We start from the raw sequence: 21,359 nt of genomic DNA, 5'->3' as shown, positions 1-21,359 counted from the left end.
AGGCCTCTACAACCCTGCTAAGCTCAAGCTCATCCTTTTTTCTCATCAATGTCCCTTTAAGGACACTGCATTTCTCCACAACCTCCTTCAGCTCCTCGTCCCTCTTGTTGAAGTCCTCCCTCAGGACCAGCAATGTTATTCAACAGAGTGCTGTCATTTATCGTCTCGAGGGTCTACAAAATGAAAAAAAGGAATTAGAGCTTACGAAAGAAATCGAAGCATAAGGAAATGAATAGACGACAGTCGGACGTACCCGAAAAGCAAGACCATCAATGTTATTCGACAGAGTGCTGTCGTTTATCGTCTCGGGGGTTGTACCCTCAATCTCAGAACAAAGAGGACCAAGGGCAAAAATTATTTCCTCGGTGTTTACAAGAAGATTAGGATCTATTGGGATCGAAATAGTCCGAGAGCCCCCTTCCAACCTCACCTCGAGTTGAGTAAGTCCCTAATCGATCATCCACAACTCGTTCAGATCCATATCAAAGTCAGATTCGACATCCTCTTTAGCAACGTCCTTCTTTCTGTCATCAGCCGCAACCACCAAAAGCATCATTAACGGGGATAAAAGTGTCGTCCACCTCCTCAACTCATTATTAGACAAAATCGAGGTAAGATCAGTAAGTTTGACTTGGGATAGGCGCAATCGTATTATCAACTACTTGCAGGACGGCGCACTCCCAAACGACAAAAAAGAAACCAAAAATTAAGAATACAAGCAGCTAGGTATAGCCTTCTCCATAACGACCTATACAAAAGGACGTATGGAGGCCCTCTAGCGAAATGTTTGGGCCCAAACCAAACCCAGCGTGTCCTCGAAAAGTCCATGAAGGCTATTGTGGCGCTCACTCCAAGAATCGAGCACTCGTAAGGTGCCTCATACAGGGAGGATACTATTGGCCCACCATAAAAAGGACGCTTTAGAATTCGTGAAAAAGTACGAACAATGCAAGAAATACGCCTCAATAATTCACCAAGATGGCAAACATCTCCACTCAGTTACCTCTCTATGGCCGTTCATCAAGTGGGGGAATGGACATCATGGGTCCCCTCCCAGCAGGGCGAGGTAATGTACTATTCCTTTTGGTTTTAACTAACTATTTCTCTAAATGGGTAGAAGTAGGAGCGTTCGCCCAAATACGCGAACAAAAGGTAATCATCTTTATATGGAGAAACATCATTTGCCGATTCGACCTACCCAAATAGATCAGTTGTGACAACGGACCCCAATTCACGGGAAAGAAAACCGCCAAATTCTTCAAGAAATGACATATTAAGAGGATACTTTCAACCTTGTATCACCCAGCGGGTAACGGTCAGGCAGAATCCTCCAACAAATCCATATTAAACATCATGAAGAAAAAGCTCGAAGACGCCAAGGGACTGTGGTCATAGATACTCCCAGAAGTATTATAGGCGTATAGAACTACCCCGAAGATGAGCATAGGAGAAACACCTTACTCTCTGGTCTATGGGACCGAAACAGTCATACAAGTAGAAGTCGGAGAACCCGGCCTAAGGTACTCTCACGAATGTGGTATAAGAACACGAACAAAAAAATGTGCACTTACGTGTGTAATTCCAAATATCTGGAAAGCTATCAGCATTAGCCACCACGTCCTTGGTCCTAATATAGAAAAAATTGAACCACAACTGGCGATTGACCTTATCATCCATCTTCACCACCAAACATTTACCTCCTCGATGGCGAAGATTCAACATCGTTCACCTTTAGAAACTGGGGGCGAAGAGATGAACCAAATGCTGCAACATCTACTCGACCTCGACCAGTTCAGCAAATTTGGTCAATATTCTAATGATTTTATAGATGTATGACACAAGCTGAGGGGGGCAGACACCGTAGTGACGACAAAATTCCTCCGTTAACGGAATGAGGTGGAATGAATAGCCGTTGGGGAAAGGATAAGCGTATAAAGCGCAGTATCCGGGGCGATGAACCTGTACCACGTCCTCACCAGCCGGGATCAGGTCGACATGGTTTGGAAGGTCAAATTTGACATTGAGTTCCACCAATTCCTTAGGCGTCATCGTCGATTTAAAGACTCCAGGTGCAATATCAGGTAATTTGGTAAGGTCAAACCTAGTGTCAGGAATGCGGGGGATTATTTTCTCCACTGACGGGAATGTTTCGTCATCAATAATAGTGGTAGCACCCTCCCCATAAGAAGGAAACATAACTGCTAAAGGAGGAATACAACTCCCTTCATCAACGTTTGATGATAAGTCAGGCATGGTGCAAAGCGATAAGGAAGAATAACGAGTGGGAAAGAACGAAGAAGGAGTAAGGCAGCAAAGTGAGGAAGGAAGTTTAGGGAGGAAGACAGCAAGAAGGATGATGCTCTGGGAAGTTAGGAGAAGCAAACTTCAAAGTCAAGTCCAAAAACCTCAATTTATAGGTTTCATAGTACTAAACCCCAAAACGGCTCGTCATATTGGCACCAGAATCGAAACGGTAGAATCAAGCAAGGGTCACACATAAATCGAGGCAACACATCAAAAATATGCATCATAATGATGCTTGATGTCATGACGTCATTCTATTCCTTGGACAAGATAACTCCAAGAAATCGCCCGAGAAACTTGAGGTATTTGAATTTTGCGGCCCATAGATGGCCACGTGTCCTGCTCGACACGACGATTACAATTCTTGCAGCTTACTCAATAAGTCCGACCAAAAACGACATTATTCGCTCATTAAGCTCACCTGCAAGGGCGACCTCAATAAACGGAGGGACTAACTGTATGAGTATAAAATTATCTTTAATATGATTAAGTCATGTTAGTATTAAGGAGGCATTCACAAGCTGCCATGTATCACCAATACAACTCCAATGAAGGCCTACCCTAGGTCGAAGTGGTTCTAGAAACAATGAAGATTGCAGACAAAGAGACAACAAGGATCAAGGTCGAGGTCGAGCATCCTTGACAGAGTTATAATGGCTAGTTCCAAGATATGACAATAAAGAGAATATTCTAGTGGATATTCTCTGCACTTGTACTTAGGGGTGTACATAGGTCGGGTTGGTTCGGATTTTATAATTACCAAACCAAACCAATTGTGTCGGGTTATTAAATATAAAAACCAAACCAAGCCAATAAAACTTGGGTTTTTCACTCTCGAATTTTCTCGAATTTTCTGGTTATTCGGTTTTTTTCGGTAAAATCTTCGTAGAACAAAACATATAAATTGTGCTCAAAATATTTCTTTAGTCCTAGTAAGATGCAACTATATAAAGTATTTTCCAAGAAAATAATATAAAATATGAGATATGTCATGGCATTATCCTAAAATATTCAACAATAAAGACAATAAAATTATGTAATATAAATATTGCTAATTAAAAAGCCATAATAAAAATAAACATAATCTAAAAGTACTAAGTCATGCTAAAATAAGTAGACTAATAAGGGAGTATTAATTACATGATTAAACGCTAAAGAAAATATAAAAATAGGTTATGTATTTTTATCTGAATTATTGCAAAACAAAAAATAGATATTTAATACATTCTCGTTCGTAGTATTGAATTGAATATCTTTTATTAGCATTAATATTGATTTGATTTTGGTTTGGGCTTTTGTTAGCACTATTTAATTTACTAATATTAATGGCTATAAAACTTATTGGAACATTCAAAAGTTCTAAGTCCAACCTTGAAATAATACCTCAAAAGATGAAATTATGAAATCTTTTAAGAAATATTTATAAATTACGTCACAATAATTATATTTATATATTAAATATATCTAAAATTTCTATATATGTAATGTCAGGTTGGTTTGGTTTCGGTTTGACTTCCTTTAGTTAAAACCAAACCAAACCAAACCAATTATGGTCGGGTTTTTTTTTCCAACATCAAACCAAATCAAACCAAACCATAGTCGGGTTTTTTCTCGGTTTGACTCTGATTATCGGGCTGGTGCGGTTTGTCGGTTTCCTTTGTACACCCCTACCTGTACTATTAGGGTTTCTAGGAATATGTTCCCTATAAATAGAAAGAGACACAATAATAGGGGACATGAGATATTCATTTATAAAAAACACATGGGCTTTATAGAGAGAATCTGGTCCTATTGCAAGCATAAAAAACAACTTGTTTTTACTAAAATTCTTGTCTAGCATTTTCACTGGATCCAAGAACAACCTGAATGTTCAAAGGCTTATCAATCATTCATCATTGTCAGAGAGAATATCCATAGATTTCACCCCTTTTCGGGTGATTCACACGTTCTTATTTATTTACTTAAATGCTGTTTATTGCTATTTATTACTATTTAATGTCACATTCCATCTTTTTGGGTCATTGAACACTATTATTATTGCTTACATTCATTGCTATCCGGACAAATATATAAGTTATTTGTCATAAAACCGATAACTTTATCTTTAGGATATTATTATAAGCTAAGACTGACTCTTCCTTATTTAAATCTAATTGATTGAACCGAGATCCATATTTTTGGCCAAACACTATTTTTATTGAAGAAAAATAATCCTGATATCTCCAAAAACTCGTTCTTCTTAAAAAAAAAACCTGGAAAACAAAAGTCAATAAAAAAACCAGAACCAAATTCAATTCCAAAGCAATTTAATAAACAAACCGCGTCCTAATAGCATAAGGAGAGAAAAAAAAGGAGAAAACAAAGCTAAAGAAAAGAAAGGAATAGAGTGAGGGGTCCATTATTCAGAAAACTTTTTGGTTTGGGGCCAATGGAAAAAAAAAAGAAAAGCGAGATTCGGAATAAAGACGGGGTACACTACACCACAAAATGGAACCAAATAAATAGCGCTCGCTATTCTTATTCTTATTTCATCCCAAGTTAGCGTAAAAGGGACGAGCGTCGACTTCTTCTGTTTCTGTAGCTGAGCAAGTAAAAGGATCAATAAATCAATCAATCATGCAGATCTTCGTGAAAACCCTAACCGGAAAAACCATCACTCTCGAAGTTGAGAGCAGCGATACGATTGACAATGTCAAAGCTAAAATTCAGGTATATTCCCGCCCTCCAATTTATGCCGCTTTTTACTGTTCAGGATTTCGTTTTGTTTTCATGAATTAGGGTTTTGACTTTTTGGATATTAAGATTGCTGGTTTTTAGTTTTTCTCTTGTCTGATCAAAGGCGCAATCTTTTTTGTATGCGTATATAATGTGTGTGGAGATTGATACATATAATAGCTCAACGTTTTAAATAATAATAATAATCTATCTTGGCCAGCTCATGCTCACCTCGATTAATTTCACGGGTACCTGTTAGCTCCCACCAACGTAGGTATCAGGTAACACTCTCAACCAAGGCTTGGACAAGGCCACACCCTTGGGTGCTATAATAGCCAGGGGCGAATGTTGTGTTGAACCGACAGGTTTAATTGAACCCATGACTTTCGACGCTATGTAAACATTCATTAAAATATAGTAGATATGAACCCATAACTTTAAAAATATAATGGGTTCAATGCTAAAAAACCTTGAAAGTTGAACCCATAGGATTTAAATCTTGGATCCGCCTCTGATAATAGCTCAACGTTTTCGGCAATTTGTGTTGCAATTTAAGTTTCTTTTGGACAATATATTCTGCTAATCGATGCACTGCTTACAATCTAATTGGTGGTCATGAATACATGATAATTCGAAGTTGAAAGGGAGCTCTTTTCTGCCCTGCTATTTCGTAACATCACGTCGTCTTTAGTCTAAATCAATTGATCTTTCAATTGCCGAGGATGAGAACTGGAATTTGCTCCTCCTATGCAATATTTTGTCAGTTCCTTATTTGCCGTCAAATGCTGTGCCAGAAGGCACTGGTTTTGGAACCTCAATTGATACAGGCTTATGGGCTCACATAATGTGCCTATGGCTTCTTGTGGATTGTCATAACTGTTCAAAAAGGGAATATGTACTTCAAGTTGATGTCCAAGTTATGAGTGATAAACTCTTTTAAGTTACCTACATCACTTTCAACTCATTTTTTTTTAGCAAAAAAAGAAACTTGACTATTGCATCCCTACAAGTGGTTAAATATATTGAATTAAGTATGTACTGGATGTAATCGTACAAGATTGAAAATGCATACATTCACCAAATTGGATATAAAACAGACAGATAAACCTGCAATGACACAAAGACACAAGAATGTAGAATGTGGATGTTGTAGTTGTCATTTGGGTTATTGATGGCTGCTGGAGTTAAGATATCTTATTATTTGTTCTTTTCTTTTTGGTAGTAAGACTTAATAGTTTCATGCTCACTAATCATGTGTTGCTATTTATCCGGATCATTTTTTTATTTTTATTTTTTGATAAATATTCATTCTGGAGATTTATCACCTTGCCTGTCCAAATAAAGTCCCTGTTGCACTTTCCAAGGTTTTCTTTCCTCCCTGTTTCTCTTTTGAAATCTTCCTCAAGATGTTGTTGGAGTGAATGTGCATTACATGAAGACGACGGACTTTCTTGAGAATGGTAACATCTGTATTAATAGAAAAAACACTAAGGCAGTGCGACGCAATATGTACAGGGGGATCAATCTTGATCTATATTAACTACAAAGAGCCTAACATGTCTATCAAAGATTCTGTATCCTCTACAAGACTTTCTTTACACCAAAAATGAAATAGAAGAATACAGTTCATCTTGACATCCTGAATGGAATTGTATCTGTCTTCAAAAACTCTTTGAGTTTTTATCCTTCCATATTGTCCATCATATGCAAGCAAGTATCAATCTCCACCATGTCTTCTGTCTCACTGAGCCTCCATTGTTGTTCCAAGATTTTATTAACTCAACAGTAGTAGCTGGCACATACCATCTTAGCCCAACATGAAGATGACTGACTTGTCATGTGTGTTTTCTAGTGCTTATGCCGTGTGCATATAAATATCAGCTTTGTGTTTGGATGCTTAAACATAAAAATCTGAGATAATGCCTCTGGGCACCGGTGTTTTTACTAGATGATATTTAACCGTTGTTTGATAGTATTGGGATCACCTGGAATCTCCATTATGTGCTTGTATGTTTAGGTGGCCTTGATGGGATATTTTTAATTCATTTATCTACTTGTTCCCTCGTGGGAATTGGTGCTACCATGCTCTTGATGATATCCCTTACTACCTTAGGATGATGTTACCAGATATTCACCATTGTTGGAGCTTGTTTTGAAGCCCTTTATCTTGTTTAGCTACTCGGTTTAATGAATCCCTTGTCAAGTAGTTCCTGAAGTTTCTCTTTCCGTTCTTTTGGCTTAGGTGTAGCCATTCTTTGTGTAGGGATAGAGATATGTTGTTTCCCTGGTGCTAGAACTCTATGCTCACTCAACCATGGGCATTTTTCTATTTTAGGGCTACGAGAAACCTGATCAAATATGGGTAAAGATTGTACTCAGTCTTTGATTTGGTAACTAGTTTATTTGAAATCAACCTTAATACTATCAAATACGTGCAGTCCCAAAATATGACCTCTAAGAAGACCCACAAAATGTATGACCCCACCATAACCCATAAGGAAAAGCTCATAACCATCGACTCCCTATAAGCTAAATGAAGGTCCTTGAATTACAATTTCTGCATATATCGACTTTTAATTGCCGTAATATGCGATCTGCTGTTGGATAGTGAGGTGTTGTTTCAAATTTTCCTTCTCCTGCTATCCCTGTCTGCCCTGCACTGCCTTGGTTTTGTCCACTTATCTTTTGGAGTATTTGTTAAATGCTGGCATTCATGCTAACATGCATTAGTTAGTCATGTGCTCTTTTCTTTTTACTTAGAGCTGACAAGATACTGTATGTGTTGGTTACCAGGATAAAGAAGGCATACCTCCTGATCAGCAGAGACTGATTTTTGCTGGGAAACAGTTGGAAGATGGTCGGACCCTGGCTGATTACAATATTCAGAAAGAATCAACTCTTCACCTCGTTTTGAGGCTCAGGGGAGGAACTATGATCAAGGTGAAGACTCTCACTGGAAAGGAAATTGAGATCGACATTGAACCCAATGATACCATTGATCGGATTAAGGAACGTGTTGAGGAGAAAGAAGGAATACCTCCTGTGCAGCAAAGGTTTTTATTTCTTTTATTTCAATAAATTTGAATACCACAGATTTGTGGTCTCCAGTGTTTGTTTTTGCTCCTCTTCCCCCACACCATACTGCCTCCTCTCACCCTCACCATGTGACCAAAAGAGTGGCAATGTTGTATGAGTGATGCTGTGTGCCTGGCCTATGAATCTTTTTTGGACTTATATTTTAAAATCTGCAGGTTGTCATTTTTGTGTTGCCTGATATTTCTGACATTCCCTGTAATAACTACTATTATTAAATGCTCCTCCTAGACTTGATTTATCGCAATTTTTCTACTTTACCCATTTTCATAAGTATAACAATTCATAGTTGTGTCAATTGAATGTCACATATGAGTTGCTTAGATGCAGTGTATTCAAGGATCAAGGGAATGTGAAGCCCTTAGGTCCATATTGTAATAAATGTTTTTGAGGCATACCGCATACTCTTTGGAGAATACAATTAAACTTTTGTGTGGTTCAGTTGACAAGCATACAAGTAAAGACATACTGACTTGAAAAATATGTAAAAAACGCAAGTTCTATAAACTGGCAATGCTGGCATATTTTAAGAGCATTGTGAACATTCAACGGGTCTAACAGCTCTTGCATCTGCCATTCTGCACTGGTTAAGACATCGTCTAGAAAATTCAGCAGGTCTTATGAAGCTTATAGATCTTTTGTCTGCATTTGCTCTCATCAGCCAAATTTCATAGTTGCTTGCTGGCATGCCTCAGAATAATGTTGGGCATCCAAATGTTTTTTTCTTTCCTTTTTTGTTTAAGTTTCAATCTTATCTCTCTTCTTTGGAGAAAAAGATTGCTTACAGTCTTGGTTTCTTAAAATGGTTTTCTTGCAAGTTGACCGATATAACTAAAATGCACTTTGTTATAGTAATTTGGACTGCTTAGCTTCTTCCCTTACTTAGAAGGGACGGTGAACGTCAAAACACAACTTATGTGTAAGCCCTCAGTCAGTGTGTTCGTATCTTATGTGTTTGAGATAACGGAAAAGATGAAAAAATCATAATTCTATTCTTTAACAGTTTTGGCAAACTTTCGTTGTGTATCATGGTCATTATCTAGTACATTAGGCAGGCCTTTACTGAAATACACTTTCTCAGTTCGCGAAATTCCATGGTACCGATTTGATTTCACTTTCACTTCGGTTGGTCTTATCGGCAGAAAGTAAATAGTGGCTAAGAGATATCTAACTTGTCCCTAACTCAATATTTTTGTGAACAAGTCATTTTACTTATACGGTCAGCGCGTTATACAAGTACCTTCTTCATATTTGTTGTTTTATTTCTGTTCGGCAGTTTACGACAGTGGTTTTATTTTTTGTGCCTATGGTTTATTGCAGGCTTATTTATGCTGGAAAACAGTTGGCAGATGACAAGACGGCTAAAGATTACAACATCGAAGGTGGTTCAGTTCTTCACCTTGTTCTTGCACTAAGGGGTGGCAGACTCTAGGTAGCAATTAACTTGGTGGAAACATATATGTCCTGTCTTTATTCCATGAATTTGGGATATCTTTTGCTGATTTACTATTGGAATAAACCTGAAAACTTGTGGTTGAATATGTTGTGATTTACTATTGGAATAAACTGGAAAACTTGTGGTTGAATATGTTGTGATTGACTTGCCCCTTATTTGTGTTGGACTCGTGCTTAATTTGCTATTTATAGTTCTTTTTCATTTCTTCGAGACGGGTATGGGATTAAGCTGGGTTTGTTGTAGTTATTTTCATTTCTTGCTACAACCAATAGAGGTTTACTCCCTTTTAAATATGCACATAATCGCTCTGCTGCAAACCATGTCACCCTAGAGAAACAATGTATACCGACAGATTGATCTCCCTTCTTCCCTTTCGCTTGGAGAAGCTGCTACAAGATTATTAAGTTTTACCCAATGAGTCATCACCACTGCCCAATTTTTCTTTCTTTTTTTTTGTGTGTGTTGGGGGGGGGGGGGGGGTTGTTGCTCTTGACCCTTGATATGAAGGTGTAGAGGTCGAGCATTAGGGTTGAAAGGTAAGGACGTAGTTGAGCATTTTTCTACTTTGTTACGGGGGTTGAGGCTAGTCGGATAGTATTTGTCTTAGACTGCTAGTGGTTTATGTAGTGTTCACACCGTTTTTTCCATTTTTCATAATATTGTGCCTAATGCTGTATTCTGGCCCGGGCCTAAATGGGCCAAACGGGCCGGGCCTAACGAGCCTGGGCTCTAGCGGTCCCGGGCCTCGTGGGCTCAAGTGGTGGAACCGGCCCGTGATGGGCCTAAGCCCATATGGTCCTGGGCTAAACGGGCCGGGCCCGTGGGCTTAGCGGGCCTAACAGGCTTTTGTATTTTCGGGCTTTTTTTATTTTTTTTGTTTAAGGCAATTTCATGTAAACCATATCATGGCTATATAAATAATATATATGTTGAAATTTAATTATTAAAGTGCTTGACGAAAAAGTAAAATAACAAAACAATAGTAAAACTAAATTGCCATGCATAATAAATTAATAAGAAAGTACAACATGAAGCATAAATACGTCTAATAATTTTAAAATAACACAAATTATTGAAATATCTTAAAGACGAATTTGCGGATAAATACCATCAACACAATATGTTATATGCCTCCTTAAAATGCCTGTGGTACACCCTGAACGAAAATTTAAGACTCTTCCACAGTTCTTGCATTTTAATATTTGGCCTTCTTCATTTTCTTCAAGCACTTCATAGTAGTGCGAAACAAATAAGCGCACTCTTTCCGAACGAGGCATGATGTAACTTGAAAATTAAGATTGAGACTTGAAGTCTTGAATATTGGAGATTGAGAGATTGAGGGAAATTTAGATTGAGAAATGAGTATTGAGTATTGAAATGAAGAAGAGGGAGGAGGTATTTATAGTGTTAGAGAAGGTTAGTTTTGTAAATTGAAAAAAAACGGCTATTTGTGCAATATGGCCGTTGGTGGTCATTGGGGGTGGGGCCCTCATTTTGAATTTTGAAAAATCTTGTTTTGTAGTATATATAGTATACTAGTATAGTAGTATGTTATGTATATATATTTCCAAATACATTTCTTATAATGTTTTGTAGTATATATATATATAGATTCTTGTAGTATATATTGTATGTTATGTATATATATTACCTTATATATTTTCTTGTAGTATATATTGTATGTTATGTATATATATTATAGCTTATAAATAATTGCAAGTTAAAGACAAAAAAATATTGCAAAAAGATATTCAAGGGCATGTCTTATAATTTTTATTACCAAAAATGGTATATCTTTCTTAGTCTTCCTCCCCCCAATGGAATGAGCACAACAAGGTACTAATACCACCATTAAAAGGGAAAAAAACTAAAAGAAGATATGCCAAAAAGTACAAGGTACACCATAATCTACATTGTATCTCTAACAAATTTTATAAATCCGTCCAAGATTTAAGTGTTTTTAAGCCCGCAACTCTTTTAGACGATTGTGAACTAGACGAAGTAGGGATTGGAACATTTGGCCTAGTATGCTCTAAGGCAAGTTGATAATCATTATAAATTGTTTGAGCATTAATTTTAATTGAGGGTTTTGCATCTGCAAGTGTAGCAAATTCCTCATTTGAAAGATCTAAAACCTTATAAATATTTGAGTACCAAAAATGAGGACCTCCTAATTTTATTGTAGGATTTAACATTGCAGCAACACCATAAATAGGAGGGATATGGAAAAAATATTTTTTAAACTTTTCTTTCATTGCATTTATAGCAAGTTGATAAATTTCCCCACTCTCCGAAAATTCAACAAACAAACCACATAGTGCTGCAATATAAACTAAACAGTTTTAAATAGTCGGATAATATTGCCCAGAAAATGCATTTGTAGCAATTTGAAAATGTTCTAAAAAATCTATAAGAATTTTAACATTCGTCCAATCTTGAGTAGTAAGCATTTCATCATCATCCTCACCACCCACCCGAGCATTAAACGTTGCATTAATTGGGTTTCTATATTCATATGCAACTACTAAACTTTCGTACATATAATTCCATCTAGTCGGGCAAGGTTTAGGAACCTTTCTTTCTCTAAGGCCATATTCATCACATTTTTTAAAATATTCTCTTAGTCTACTTCTACGGTTTGAATAAAAAAGCCAATTAAGAGTCATTATAAACTTTTCAATTTCTAAATTTAAAATTCGCATACCATCACCGATAATTAAATGATAAATATGACAAATACATCTAACATGGAATATATTCCTAAATGCGGGATTTAGTGTTGTTGTAAGTATGCCTATAGCACTAGTGTTACTAGAAGCATTATCCATAGAAATTGCCATTATTTTATCTCTAAAGCAAAAATATCTACAAATATCTGCAACAGTGTTAGCTATAAACTTACCTGTGTGACATGAATTAATTATTCTATACGCAATAATGCGTTTTTGCATTGTCCACTCCTCATCTATCCAATGACTTGTAACAGTTAGATAATCACAATCATTACCACTTCTACCAATATCAGTAGTAATAGAAATCCGATTACTTATATGAGTAAATAAATACCGCAAATATTGTTCATATTCATGTTAATATTTATAAATATCGCTCTTAACTGTTGCGCGAGGCTAACCTTTATAAGTAGGATTAAAAACTCTTCTAATATAATGCATCCAATTAGGATTAGAGGGCAAAGAATAGGGTAAGCACATAACGGTAACCATCTTTGCTAATTCTTCACGATCTCTATTTGGATCATAATATAAAATACCTCCGGTCACAGTGTTAATTCCTGGTTGAACTAGATTTGAACCTGTACTAGGGTTAACATCAGAATCTACATGTGTTCCCTCTAGCTGCGCTTTCATTTGTAAATATCTAGTTTTATCTCTAGGGTGTGTTTTTATGTGCCTAGTCAAACTACCCGTGCCGCTACGGTCTCCAGTATATTTATGCGCCAGTAATTTCCCACATGTTTTACACTTAGCCTTATTTTGTTCTCTTACTTGAGTTAAAAAAATAATTCAAACTAATGATGTTTCTAGGCGTTTAGGAGGTTGTCTATTAAAACTAGGGGTTTCTACAGGTGGGTCGGGCGTTACATCAGTTGGGTTATTAAAAGGACTAGTAAGTGTATCATCTAAATCCGGTTGGGTTTCATCTTCATCCTCATTTCAAAGATAGTTTCATTAGGATAAAGAGCATTCATAGTTTCATCATCTAAATTTTCACCTGGTGCAACATTATGGCAAAATTGACTATCGAAAAATTGAAAACAGGGGTTATCACTATCAAGAATAATAGGAGTAGCAGGACGTCTACCAGGTCTGGGTCGGTGAGCCGGGGGAAGGGTAGTAGGTTGGCCACTGGAATTTTTTTTAAAAAAAATTTTAAAAAAAATTAGCCGTTAGGCCCGGCCCAGGCCCGCCAGCCGGTCCCGGGCTTAGCGGTCCCGGGCTCGTGGGCTTTCAAGGAAGAACCGGCCCGCCACGGGCTTTAAAGACCCGTTAAGACTGGCCCACCAGGCCCGTTAGGACCGTGGGCCCGGTCCGGTCCGGTTCAGGCCCGGCCCACCATACAGTCTTAATTGTGCCATTATTATTGGCCATTGTTATTGCTTTTCCATCTATTTTCTGTCTTTTAAGATGCTGATATTATTTTTCTGGCTTCTATTGTCGTTACGAATATATTGTCTCTTTTCATCTTCTTGAGCCGTGGATCTTTCGAAAATAACCTCTCTACTCCTCCGGGGTAGGGGTAAAGTCAACGTTCGCACTTCTCTCCCCAGACCCCACTGTGGGATTTTACTTGGTTGTTGTTGTACATTGTTTTGTGTGTGGGTCAGGGGAGGAGGGGGAGGGGTTTATAGCCCGTTTGGCCAAGCTGTAAAAATTAGCTTATTTTGAGAAGTGCTTTTCTCAAAAGTACTTTTGGTGAGAAGCATTTTGTGTTTGGCTAATTAATTTGAAAAACACTTCTGAGCAACAATTAGTGTTTGGCCAAGCTTTAAAAAACTGTTTCGAAGTGTATTTTTCTCAAAAGTACTTTTCAAAAAAGTGCTCTTGGACAAAAGCTACTTTTTTCTGTTTTTCCTCAAAAACACTTTTTTCCCTTCCAAAAATTTGGCCAAACACTTCAATTTTTGGCCAAAAGTGCTTTTGGCAAAAAAAAAAAAAAAATTGGCAAAAAAAAGCTTGGCCAAACAAGCTATTAGACTCGTCACCTCAACCGTGGAAGGCAGGGAGCTCGCCAAGTGAGCTAGTCCTCATCTCCTTACTGTTGTCCAATCATTGTCATAGTTAGTATAGAGATATTGGAATGGACTACTCTTTAGCTTGTCAAAAAATGCTGCAACCAAAAAGTGTTGGTGGCAGTACACCCTGGAACAAGAATTGTCAAAAATGGTCTCATTTTTTTCTGCCGTCCTTTCACCTATTTGGATTCTACCTACCAACATAAAATCTCAAAATTGACTGTCCAAGAAATGGTAGATGCTGGTGACATTATTATATGTACAAAGCCCCTTCCCTACCCAACCACCCAATGCATAAGTACAGCAATCCTGATACTGCACGGATTCTTTTACTTGCCAATGTGTGAATACTTAGAAATATTCATGTGCTTAAAAAGTTCAAACGACTAAATTCACTTTATGTTAAAGCGTTATGAGTTCAGTTTGCACATTCTGAAAAATAGTTATTCACCCATATTATCCAATTCATTAAAAATGGATTGGAAAATGAACTTTTTAAAAATAGGACAAATATAGATAAGAACTATATTATCCACTTAGAAAATGAATAACCAAAGGATAATTAAGACCATCTCCAACCCTAATACCAAATTTCACACCAAAATGGTGTAACACCAATTTTACTCCAACCATTACACCATTTTTTACACCAAAAAAGAATTTCTTTTTATATTCTTCTCTCTCTTCTATATTATATTATTATCTTCTATTTAAATTTTATTTTTTATTTCCTTCAAACAAATTCTATCTTTTTTCTTTTTTCCATATTCATCACATATAATTCACATTCACCCACTTATATAATCATTTATCACAGAATTATTTTAAAGGATAAATCAACTAAAAGTGAAATCATTGATAAAAGATAATTAAATAAATATACATCATAATCAAATTTAATTTAAGTACCACATAAATATTCAACTCTTACCTCTATTCTCTTATAAATGCTCGATTAATGCATTACGAAGTGCGAAATGCGCATCTTTATCCTTAATTTTTTTGTGTCGAGCTAAAAAATTGTTCAAATCGGTGATATTCATCTACTGCCATTTTTACCATAGAAGCTGGACATTCACGTGCATCTTGAATTGGTGCATTAAGATCACACTCGTCCTTAATTATCATGTTGTGCATTATAATACATGTGGTCATTATATCACGTAGCACCTCTTTTCTCCAAAAACGTGACGGACCTGCAACAATTGCAAAATGAGATTGCAAAACTCTGAATGCACGTTCAACATCTTTTCGACATGATTCTTGTTTCATTGCAAAATATTTCTTCTTTGCTGAATGTGACTCCCGAATAGTTTGCACAATAGTAGATAATGTTAGGCTAGAAACCCGCATTTTAGCCATAGTATTATATGCCAATGACTGCATTGTTTACGTACGTTTGAGTTCAAATGATAGTGAATTGCACTTAGTACGTGTTTTATGCCTTGCAGGAAGTGATCCTGAGCTGAAAAGTTAATTTGGAGATATATTGATCAATTTGGAGCTTTGAAGTCTGAGTAAAAGTCCAATACATTAAGCTGGGATCGTGTTCGGAGATCATGTACCAAGTTTGGATGTTAAAAGAGGACGAAATAAGTTCACTTTGAGAAAATTACACTACCGCGCCGCAAGGCGCGGCGCAGCAGTGTAAAATGCTGCCTGATGCGAAAAGTTGAGACTGCTGATAAAATGCACTAACACGCCACATGGTGCAGCGCAGCCTGCGGCGCGGCTGTTCAACTTTTACAGAGCGAAGTCCTAGTTCACGCAGAAAAGGGTTTTTTCGTCTAGGCCCGACCCTACTTGGTATAAATACATGTAAAAACGCTATTTTGAGGAGGTTGAACATACTTTTGACACAGATTCGATCTAAGGAGGCAGAGACACAATATGAGCAAGGTGGGGAATTCTTCTACAAGTTTTTTCTTCCTCTTCCTATTTTTCATTGTTGGCTATGACTTTTATTATTGTAGTTTTACATACTATTATGAATAACTAATTTGTTATCTAGGGTTTTGATGGAACCTTTTGTAGGATAAATTCTTGTTATGTTTTTATATAATTGAGCGTAGTATAATCTCTATTTGTTTAATTACGTTCTTGTTGTAGTTAATTGATAGGATCCTCAATTAGCTGTTCCTATTTAGTATGTATTACTCGGGAGAGAGTGCATATTTAGGTAGTTGTTGAACAACATCACTCCCGACGTATGTGAGGAATCAATAACCAAGGGTTTAAAGGTGGGATTAGGGATAACGAAACCTTGGGTGCGATCTAAGTGAGCTGTAATTAAAGCCAGCTAGCGTAACTCGGGAGAGTATGTCTAGTAAATTGTCGTAATTACTCGGGAGAGAATTACAACACGCAGAGCGCTCGTGATCGGTAAAGAATACTTAGGCAAAATTATAGAAGAAATAGCGGGAAAGATTCCAACAATTGGAAAAATCATAACTCTAGACCTCCTTAATCTTTTCTCCAACCCATAATATCTTTAGTTGTTAATCTACTAATTTAATTATTATTTAGTTAATTAGATATAAGAACCTTAATATTTATAACTTGGGAATTGTTCGAGCTTGTCTTCTTAGCAATATTAAACAGTTGTAGCTAAGCCTTAGTTCTTGTGGGATTCGACTCCGGACTTGTAAACCGGATTATATTTGCAACGGCCGCTTAGTCCTTTTTACAAGGCATAGTTGGGCGTGATTAGTAGACCATTTTGGATATATATCGTCAGCTAAATAATAACTCATGTCATATTCTTTTCCTTGAATAACATAACGGGCTGGAGGAGCAATACCATTAGCGAGATTGGAGAATAAAATTAGATATCTTACATTTGTATTTTTCATTTTTAAATAATGGTTATATTTCTTTTTATACAATTATAATAATAATAAAATCCACTTATAATTTTATGTAAATATAATATATACAAAAATTAATATATCAAAAAATAGGATATAAAATTAAAATTATAAAGATCTTAATATAAAAATTAATTATATACACAATATATGATAAATTAAAAGTCCAAAAAAATAAAAAGATGAATAAAATAATAATAAATTAAATTTGGTGTTGATGAACAGTGTTACACCAAATTTGGTGTGACACTATTCACACACTAAAATGGTGCAAAATTTGGTGTTCCATTGGAGCAAAAAAACACCAAATTTTACACCAAATTTAGATTTAGTGCAAAAAATAGCGCACCATTGAAGATGCCCTAATGAGTTTAACTTTTACATTTGTAAAGCCTCAAATTAAGGAATTTTTTAAGTTTGGGAGACTAAGAATTCTCTCAAAAGTGGTCATTTTCAAAAAGTCATGGATAATATGGATATCCATATTATCCGTCAGTCAGCTCATTTTTTATCCGTATTAAATATGGGTCGGGTTGAATAATTTTTCAGTTGTTGCATTTACTCTTTTTTACCTGCTCATATCCGATGCGACCCACCCGTTTGTCATCCCTATAACACAAACAGTGGCGAAGCCGCATGGTGATAAGGGTGGTCAACTGACCAGTTGACCACCCTTCGTCGAAAAATTGTATTGTGTACATAGGTAAAATATTACGTTTTAGAGGTATATAACACATATTGAACACCTTTTATCGGAAATTTTTTCACTTCTTTTAATTTGAACACCCTTGGAAAAATTTCTAGCTTCGCCACTGCACACAAATATAGGTAATACGTTTATCAGTTGTTGTATTTACCCATTTTTGGCCCGTCCATATCCGATGCGACCCATCCGTTTGTCATCCCTACACGCAAATGTAGGTAACGCGTTTGACTTATTTTAATACTACATATAACTGTTTTACTTTCGGAAAGTATATGATGACGCGAAGTTTCTCATTTATAAGGATGAATAATACACATTTTCATCAATGTGTGGGAATAAAAGACATTGATAAAAAATATATTTAGCTGATGAGTGTGTTAATATAATCAGAAATTAGTGGCATAGACTTATGAAAGTTTGGCATTGTTTTTAAGTACATAGGATAGGAGCAGTAGTAATATTTTTAATAAAACTACGTATAATAGTTTCAATATCCATGTGACTGACACAAGTTTGATGCGTGTCAAAGTTTACGTACCTTTTTTCAGACACTGAACTACTCACCCTCCTAACCAAATCCACGCATTAACCTAACTCCAACATATATAGTGCTACGTAATGCATATTCATCTTTTCCTCTTTTTTTTTTCTTTTTTTATTTTGTCAGGACAAAAAGGAAAATAAGTCAAATGGTATGTTTACTAATACCACAGCAAATCAGTGATGAAAAGTATTTTTTTCAAAATTACAAGTACGTGTCAAGTGTTTGTTTTTTCCAACAAGTCGGAAATGGTATTTAATGTGATGGTTTCCAGGTGATGACTTTTCAGATAACTATAAGAATGACGGATTTGTACATAAGTTGAAGCAATGATAACATGAGTTATTAAAATTATTCCATAAGCAATTTAGACATTTGAAAAAGAATTAAATCTTTTTATTTGATTAAGTGTATTAAATAAACTGTTATCTTTTAATTGTATTATTTTCCTTAATACTTGTATCAAATTGTTACTTCCTATATATCACACGTTTTTTACGAAATTCGGGTTCGATATTCATTTCAAGTGCAATTTTCTTGGTAGAAAGAAATCAAACTTTTTCACTGTACAAAATTCTTTTTTAAACTTATACATAGTGTGTTAGGTGTAACAAAAAATAAGGCCCCCACAAATACGGGGCCTAAAGCGGTTGCTTTATTTGCTTTGTGGAAGGGCCGCCCCTGGCGAACGTGAATGCCTACCCTTCTAAATCAGTCTTCCTCTGCTCGAATCGGAATCAAAGTAGTATCTACCTTCTTCCTTTGCCGGTATCCTAAGATTGCGACGTGTTTATGACATCCCTCGTCTTGGTATTTCTTGTTGGTTATAACGTTCATTCATTCTTAATTTCTCAATTCGAGTATGTTTTGATTAGTGGTGGCAAAATAGATATAAAAAAGTAATTATAGTTCCATATTATTCACTAGAAAAATAGGTGGATAATAAATTTTTGAAAAATGCGTTAAATATGGATAAGATCTATATTATCCACTTAAAATTGGATACTTAATGGATAATCAATGAGTTTAACTAATATATTTATAAAGATTCAAATTGGGGATTCCTGTATTGGTCAAAATTTGACCATCACGACCAGGTCGCCCAACACCCCGTGCCTAGTAACTGTACATTGAAAGCCAATAGATCCTGCTCCATTTCTCTTCTGCGACATTCTACAAGTCAAAAAGAGTAATGTTTAAAAATAATACCAGGACACATTGACGACAAGAAAGCGTCAAGTCAAGCAATGAGCAAAGGGATCTCGACTATATATAGCCAGAGAACTCTCAACAAGAGGGGGGCTGGGCCATTCTCCAAAAAGGGAGGACAAGAAGCCTCTTCTGGTAATATGAGAAAACAATGAAAGTGATCTCAAAAACCCCCTGTAAATCGACTTTCTCATAAGTGGGTGAGGAAGACAATGTTTAAATTTAATAAGATCGATCTTATTTCTTTGGTTCCATATGCATTCATTATCATTAATGTTTCGATCTGGAATTAATTATCTTTGGCTAAGATTTACCCCTTCATCTTTGATTGATTTGTTCAAAAGGATTTTAACCTCTTTTGAGTCAAACAATTTGGCGCCGTCTGTGGGGATTTCTTAGTGAAAACATCTAGTTTTTCCCAGATCAAAGCTGAGAAGCACAATCATTCACCGAAAGAAGCACGAAGGGAGAATCTCACTCACGCGAGACATGAGAACAGCGTGGTAAGGGAAGAAGAGCCGGGTGGGTTTACAAAACCTGGAGTTCCTCGCCCCATTAGCTGCAAATCTTCTAAACTAGGCAAAACGGTGCTTCAAAACCAGCTCTCCCCCACCGAACCACCTGATGGAAGCGAAGAAAATCTCACTCTCACCTCCCACACTTCGTTAGAGCAAACACATAAGATCCGCGTGAACGAATGAATGCAAGGACATCTAGATTGAACAACAAAATGTACTTCAAATATAGCCGAAACTCGCCCTGCCATCAGCATCTCCGAGCTGAACGGCCGGAGTCAGACAAGAAAACTATAATGTGCGCACAACGCGAGCCTATACGAAATGTTGACGCCACTTGTCCACCAGCATTGCACCATCTGACGCAAACAATACCGAACGAACTAGGACTCCTACGAAAGATTCCCAACTCTCCAGAAACTGGGACTAACGAAAGGATATTATTTTGACAAGATCGAAATAACACCCTTCAAGGCCAAGGGCCTTCGCTATCAAAAAAGAAAGATTCAACCTCGATCGAACGACGACGGGCTGTTATTTCGATAAGTTCGAAATAACACCCTTCAAAGCCAAGAGCCTTCGCCATCAAAAAAAGAAAGGTTCGACCTCGATCAAACGACGACGGGTTGTTATTTCGATAAGTTCGAAATAACACCCTTCAAGGCCAAGAGCCTTCGCCATAAAAAAAAACAAAAAGAAAGGTTCGACCTCGATCGAACGATGACGGGCTGTTATTTTGATAAGTTCAAAATAACACCCTTCAAGCTAAGGGCCTTCGCCATCAAAAAAGAAAGGTTCGACCTCGATCGAACGACGACGTGCTGTTATTTCGATAAGTTCGAAATAACATCCTTCAAGGCCAAGGGCCTTCGCCATAAAAAAAAAGGTTCGACCTCAATCGAACGACGACGGGCTGTTATTTTGATAAGTTTGAAATAACACCCTTCAAGGCCAAGGGCTTTCGCCATCAAAAAAGAAAGGTTTAACCTCGATCGAACGATGACCGGCTGTTATTTCGATAAGTTCAAAATAACACCCTTCAAGGCCAAGAGCCTTCGCCATAAATAAAAAAAGAATGGTTCGACCTCGATCGAACGACGACGGGCTGTTATTTGGATAAGTTTGAAATAAACACCCTTCAAGGCCAAGGGCCTTCGCCATCAAAAAGAAAGGTTCGACCTCGATCGAACGACTACGGGC

General features: G+C 36.8%; 1 protein-coding gene across 1 annotated transcript; it reads left to right on the top strand.

Annotated features, from left to right (window-relative positions):
- The first annotated feature begins 4,776 nt into the window (after positions 1-4,776).
- Positions 4,777-9,728, top strand: LOC107826882 (ubiquitin-NEDD8-like protein RUB2). The gene is made up of 3 exons (XM_016653921.2): positions 4,777-5,013; positions 7,813-8,072; positions 9,433-9,728. The coding sequence occupies exons 1-3, from the start codon at positions 4,921-4,923 to the stop codon at positions 9,542-9,544; spliced, it is 465 nt and encodes a 154-aa protein (XP_016509407.1). The 5' UTR covers positions 4,777-4,920; the 3' UTR covers positions 9,545-9,728.
- Positions 9,729-21,359: the final 11,631 nt, after the last annotated feature.

This window comes from Nicotiana tabacum, chromosome 1, assembly GCF_000715075.1.
Source record: "Nicotiana tabacum cultivar K326 chromosome 1, ASM71507v2, whole genome shotgun sequence".
Lineage (NCBI taxonomy): Eukaryota > Viridiplantae > Streptophyta > Magnoliopsida > Solanales > Solanaceae > Nicotiana > Nicotiana tabacum.
This window is presented reverse-complemented; position numbering and strand designations above follow the sequence as displayed.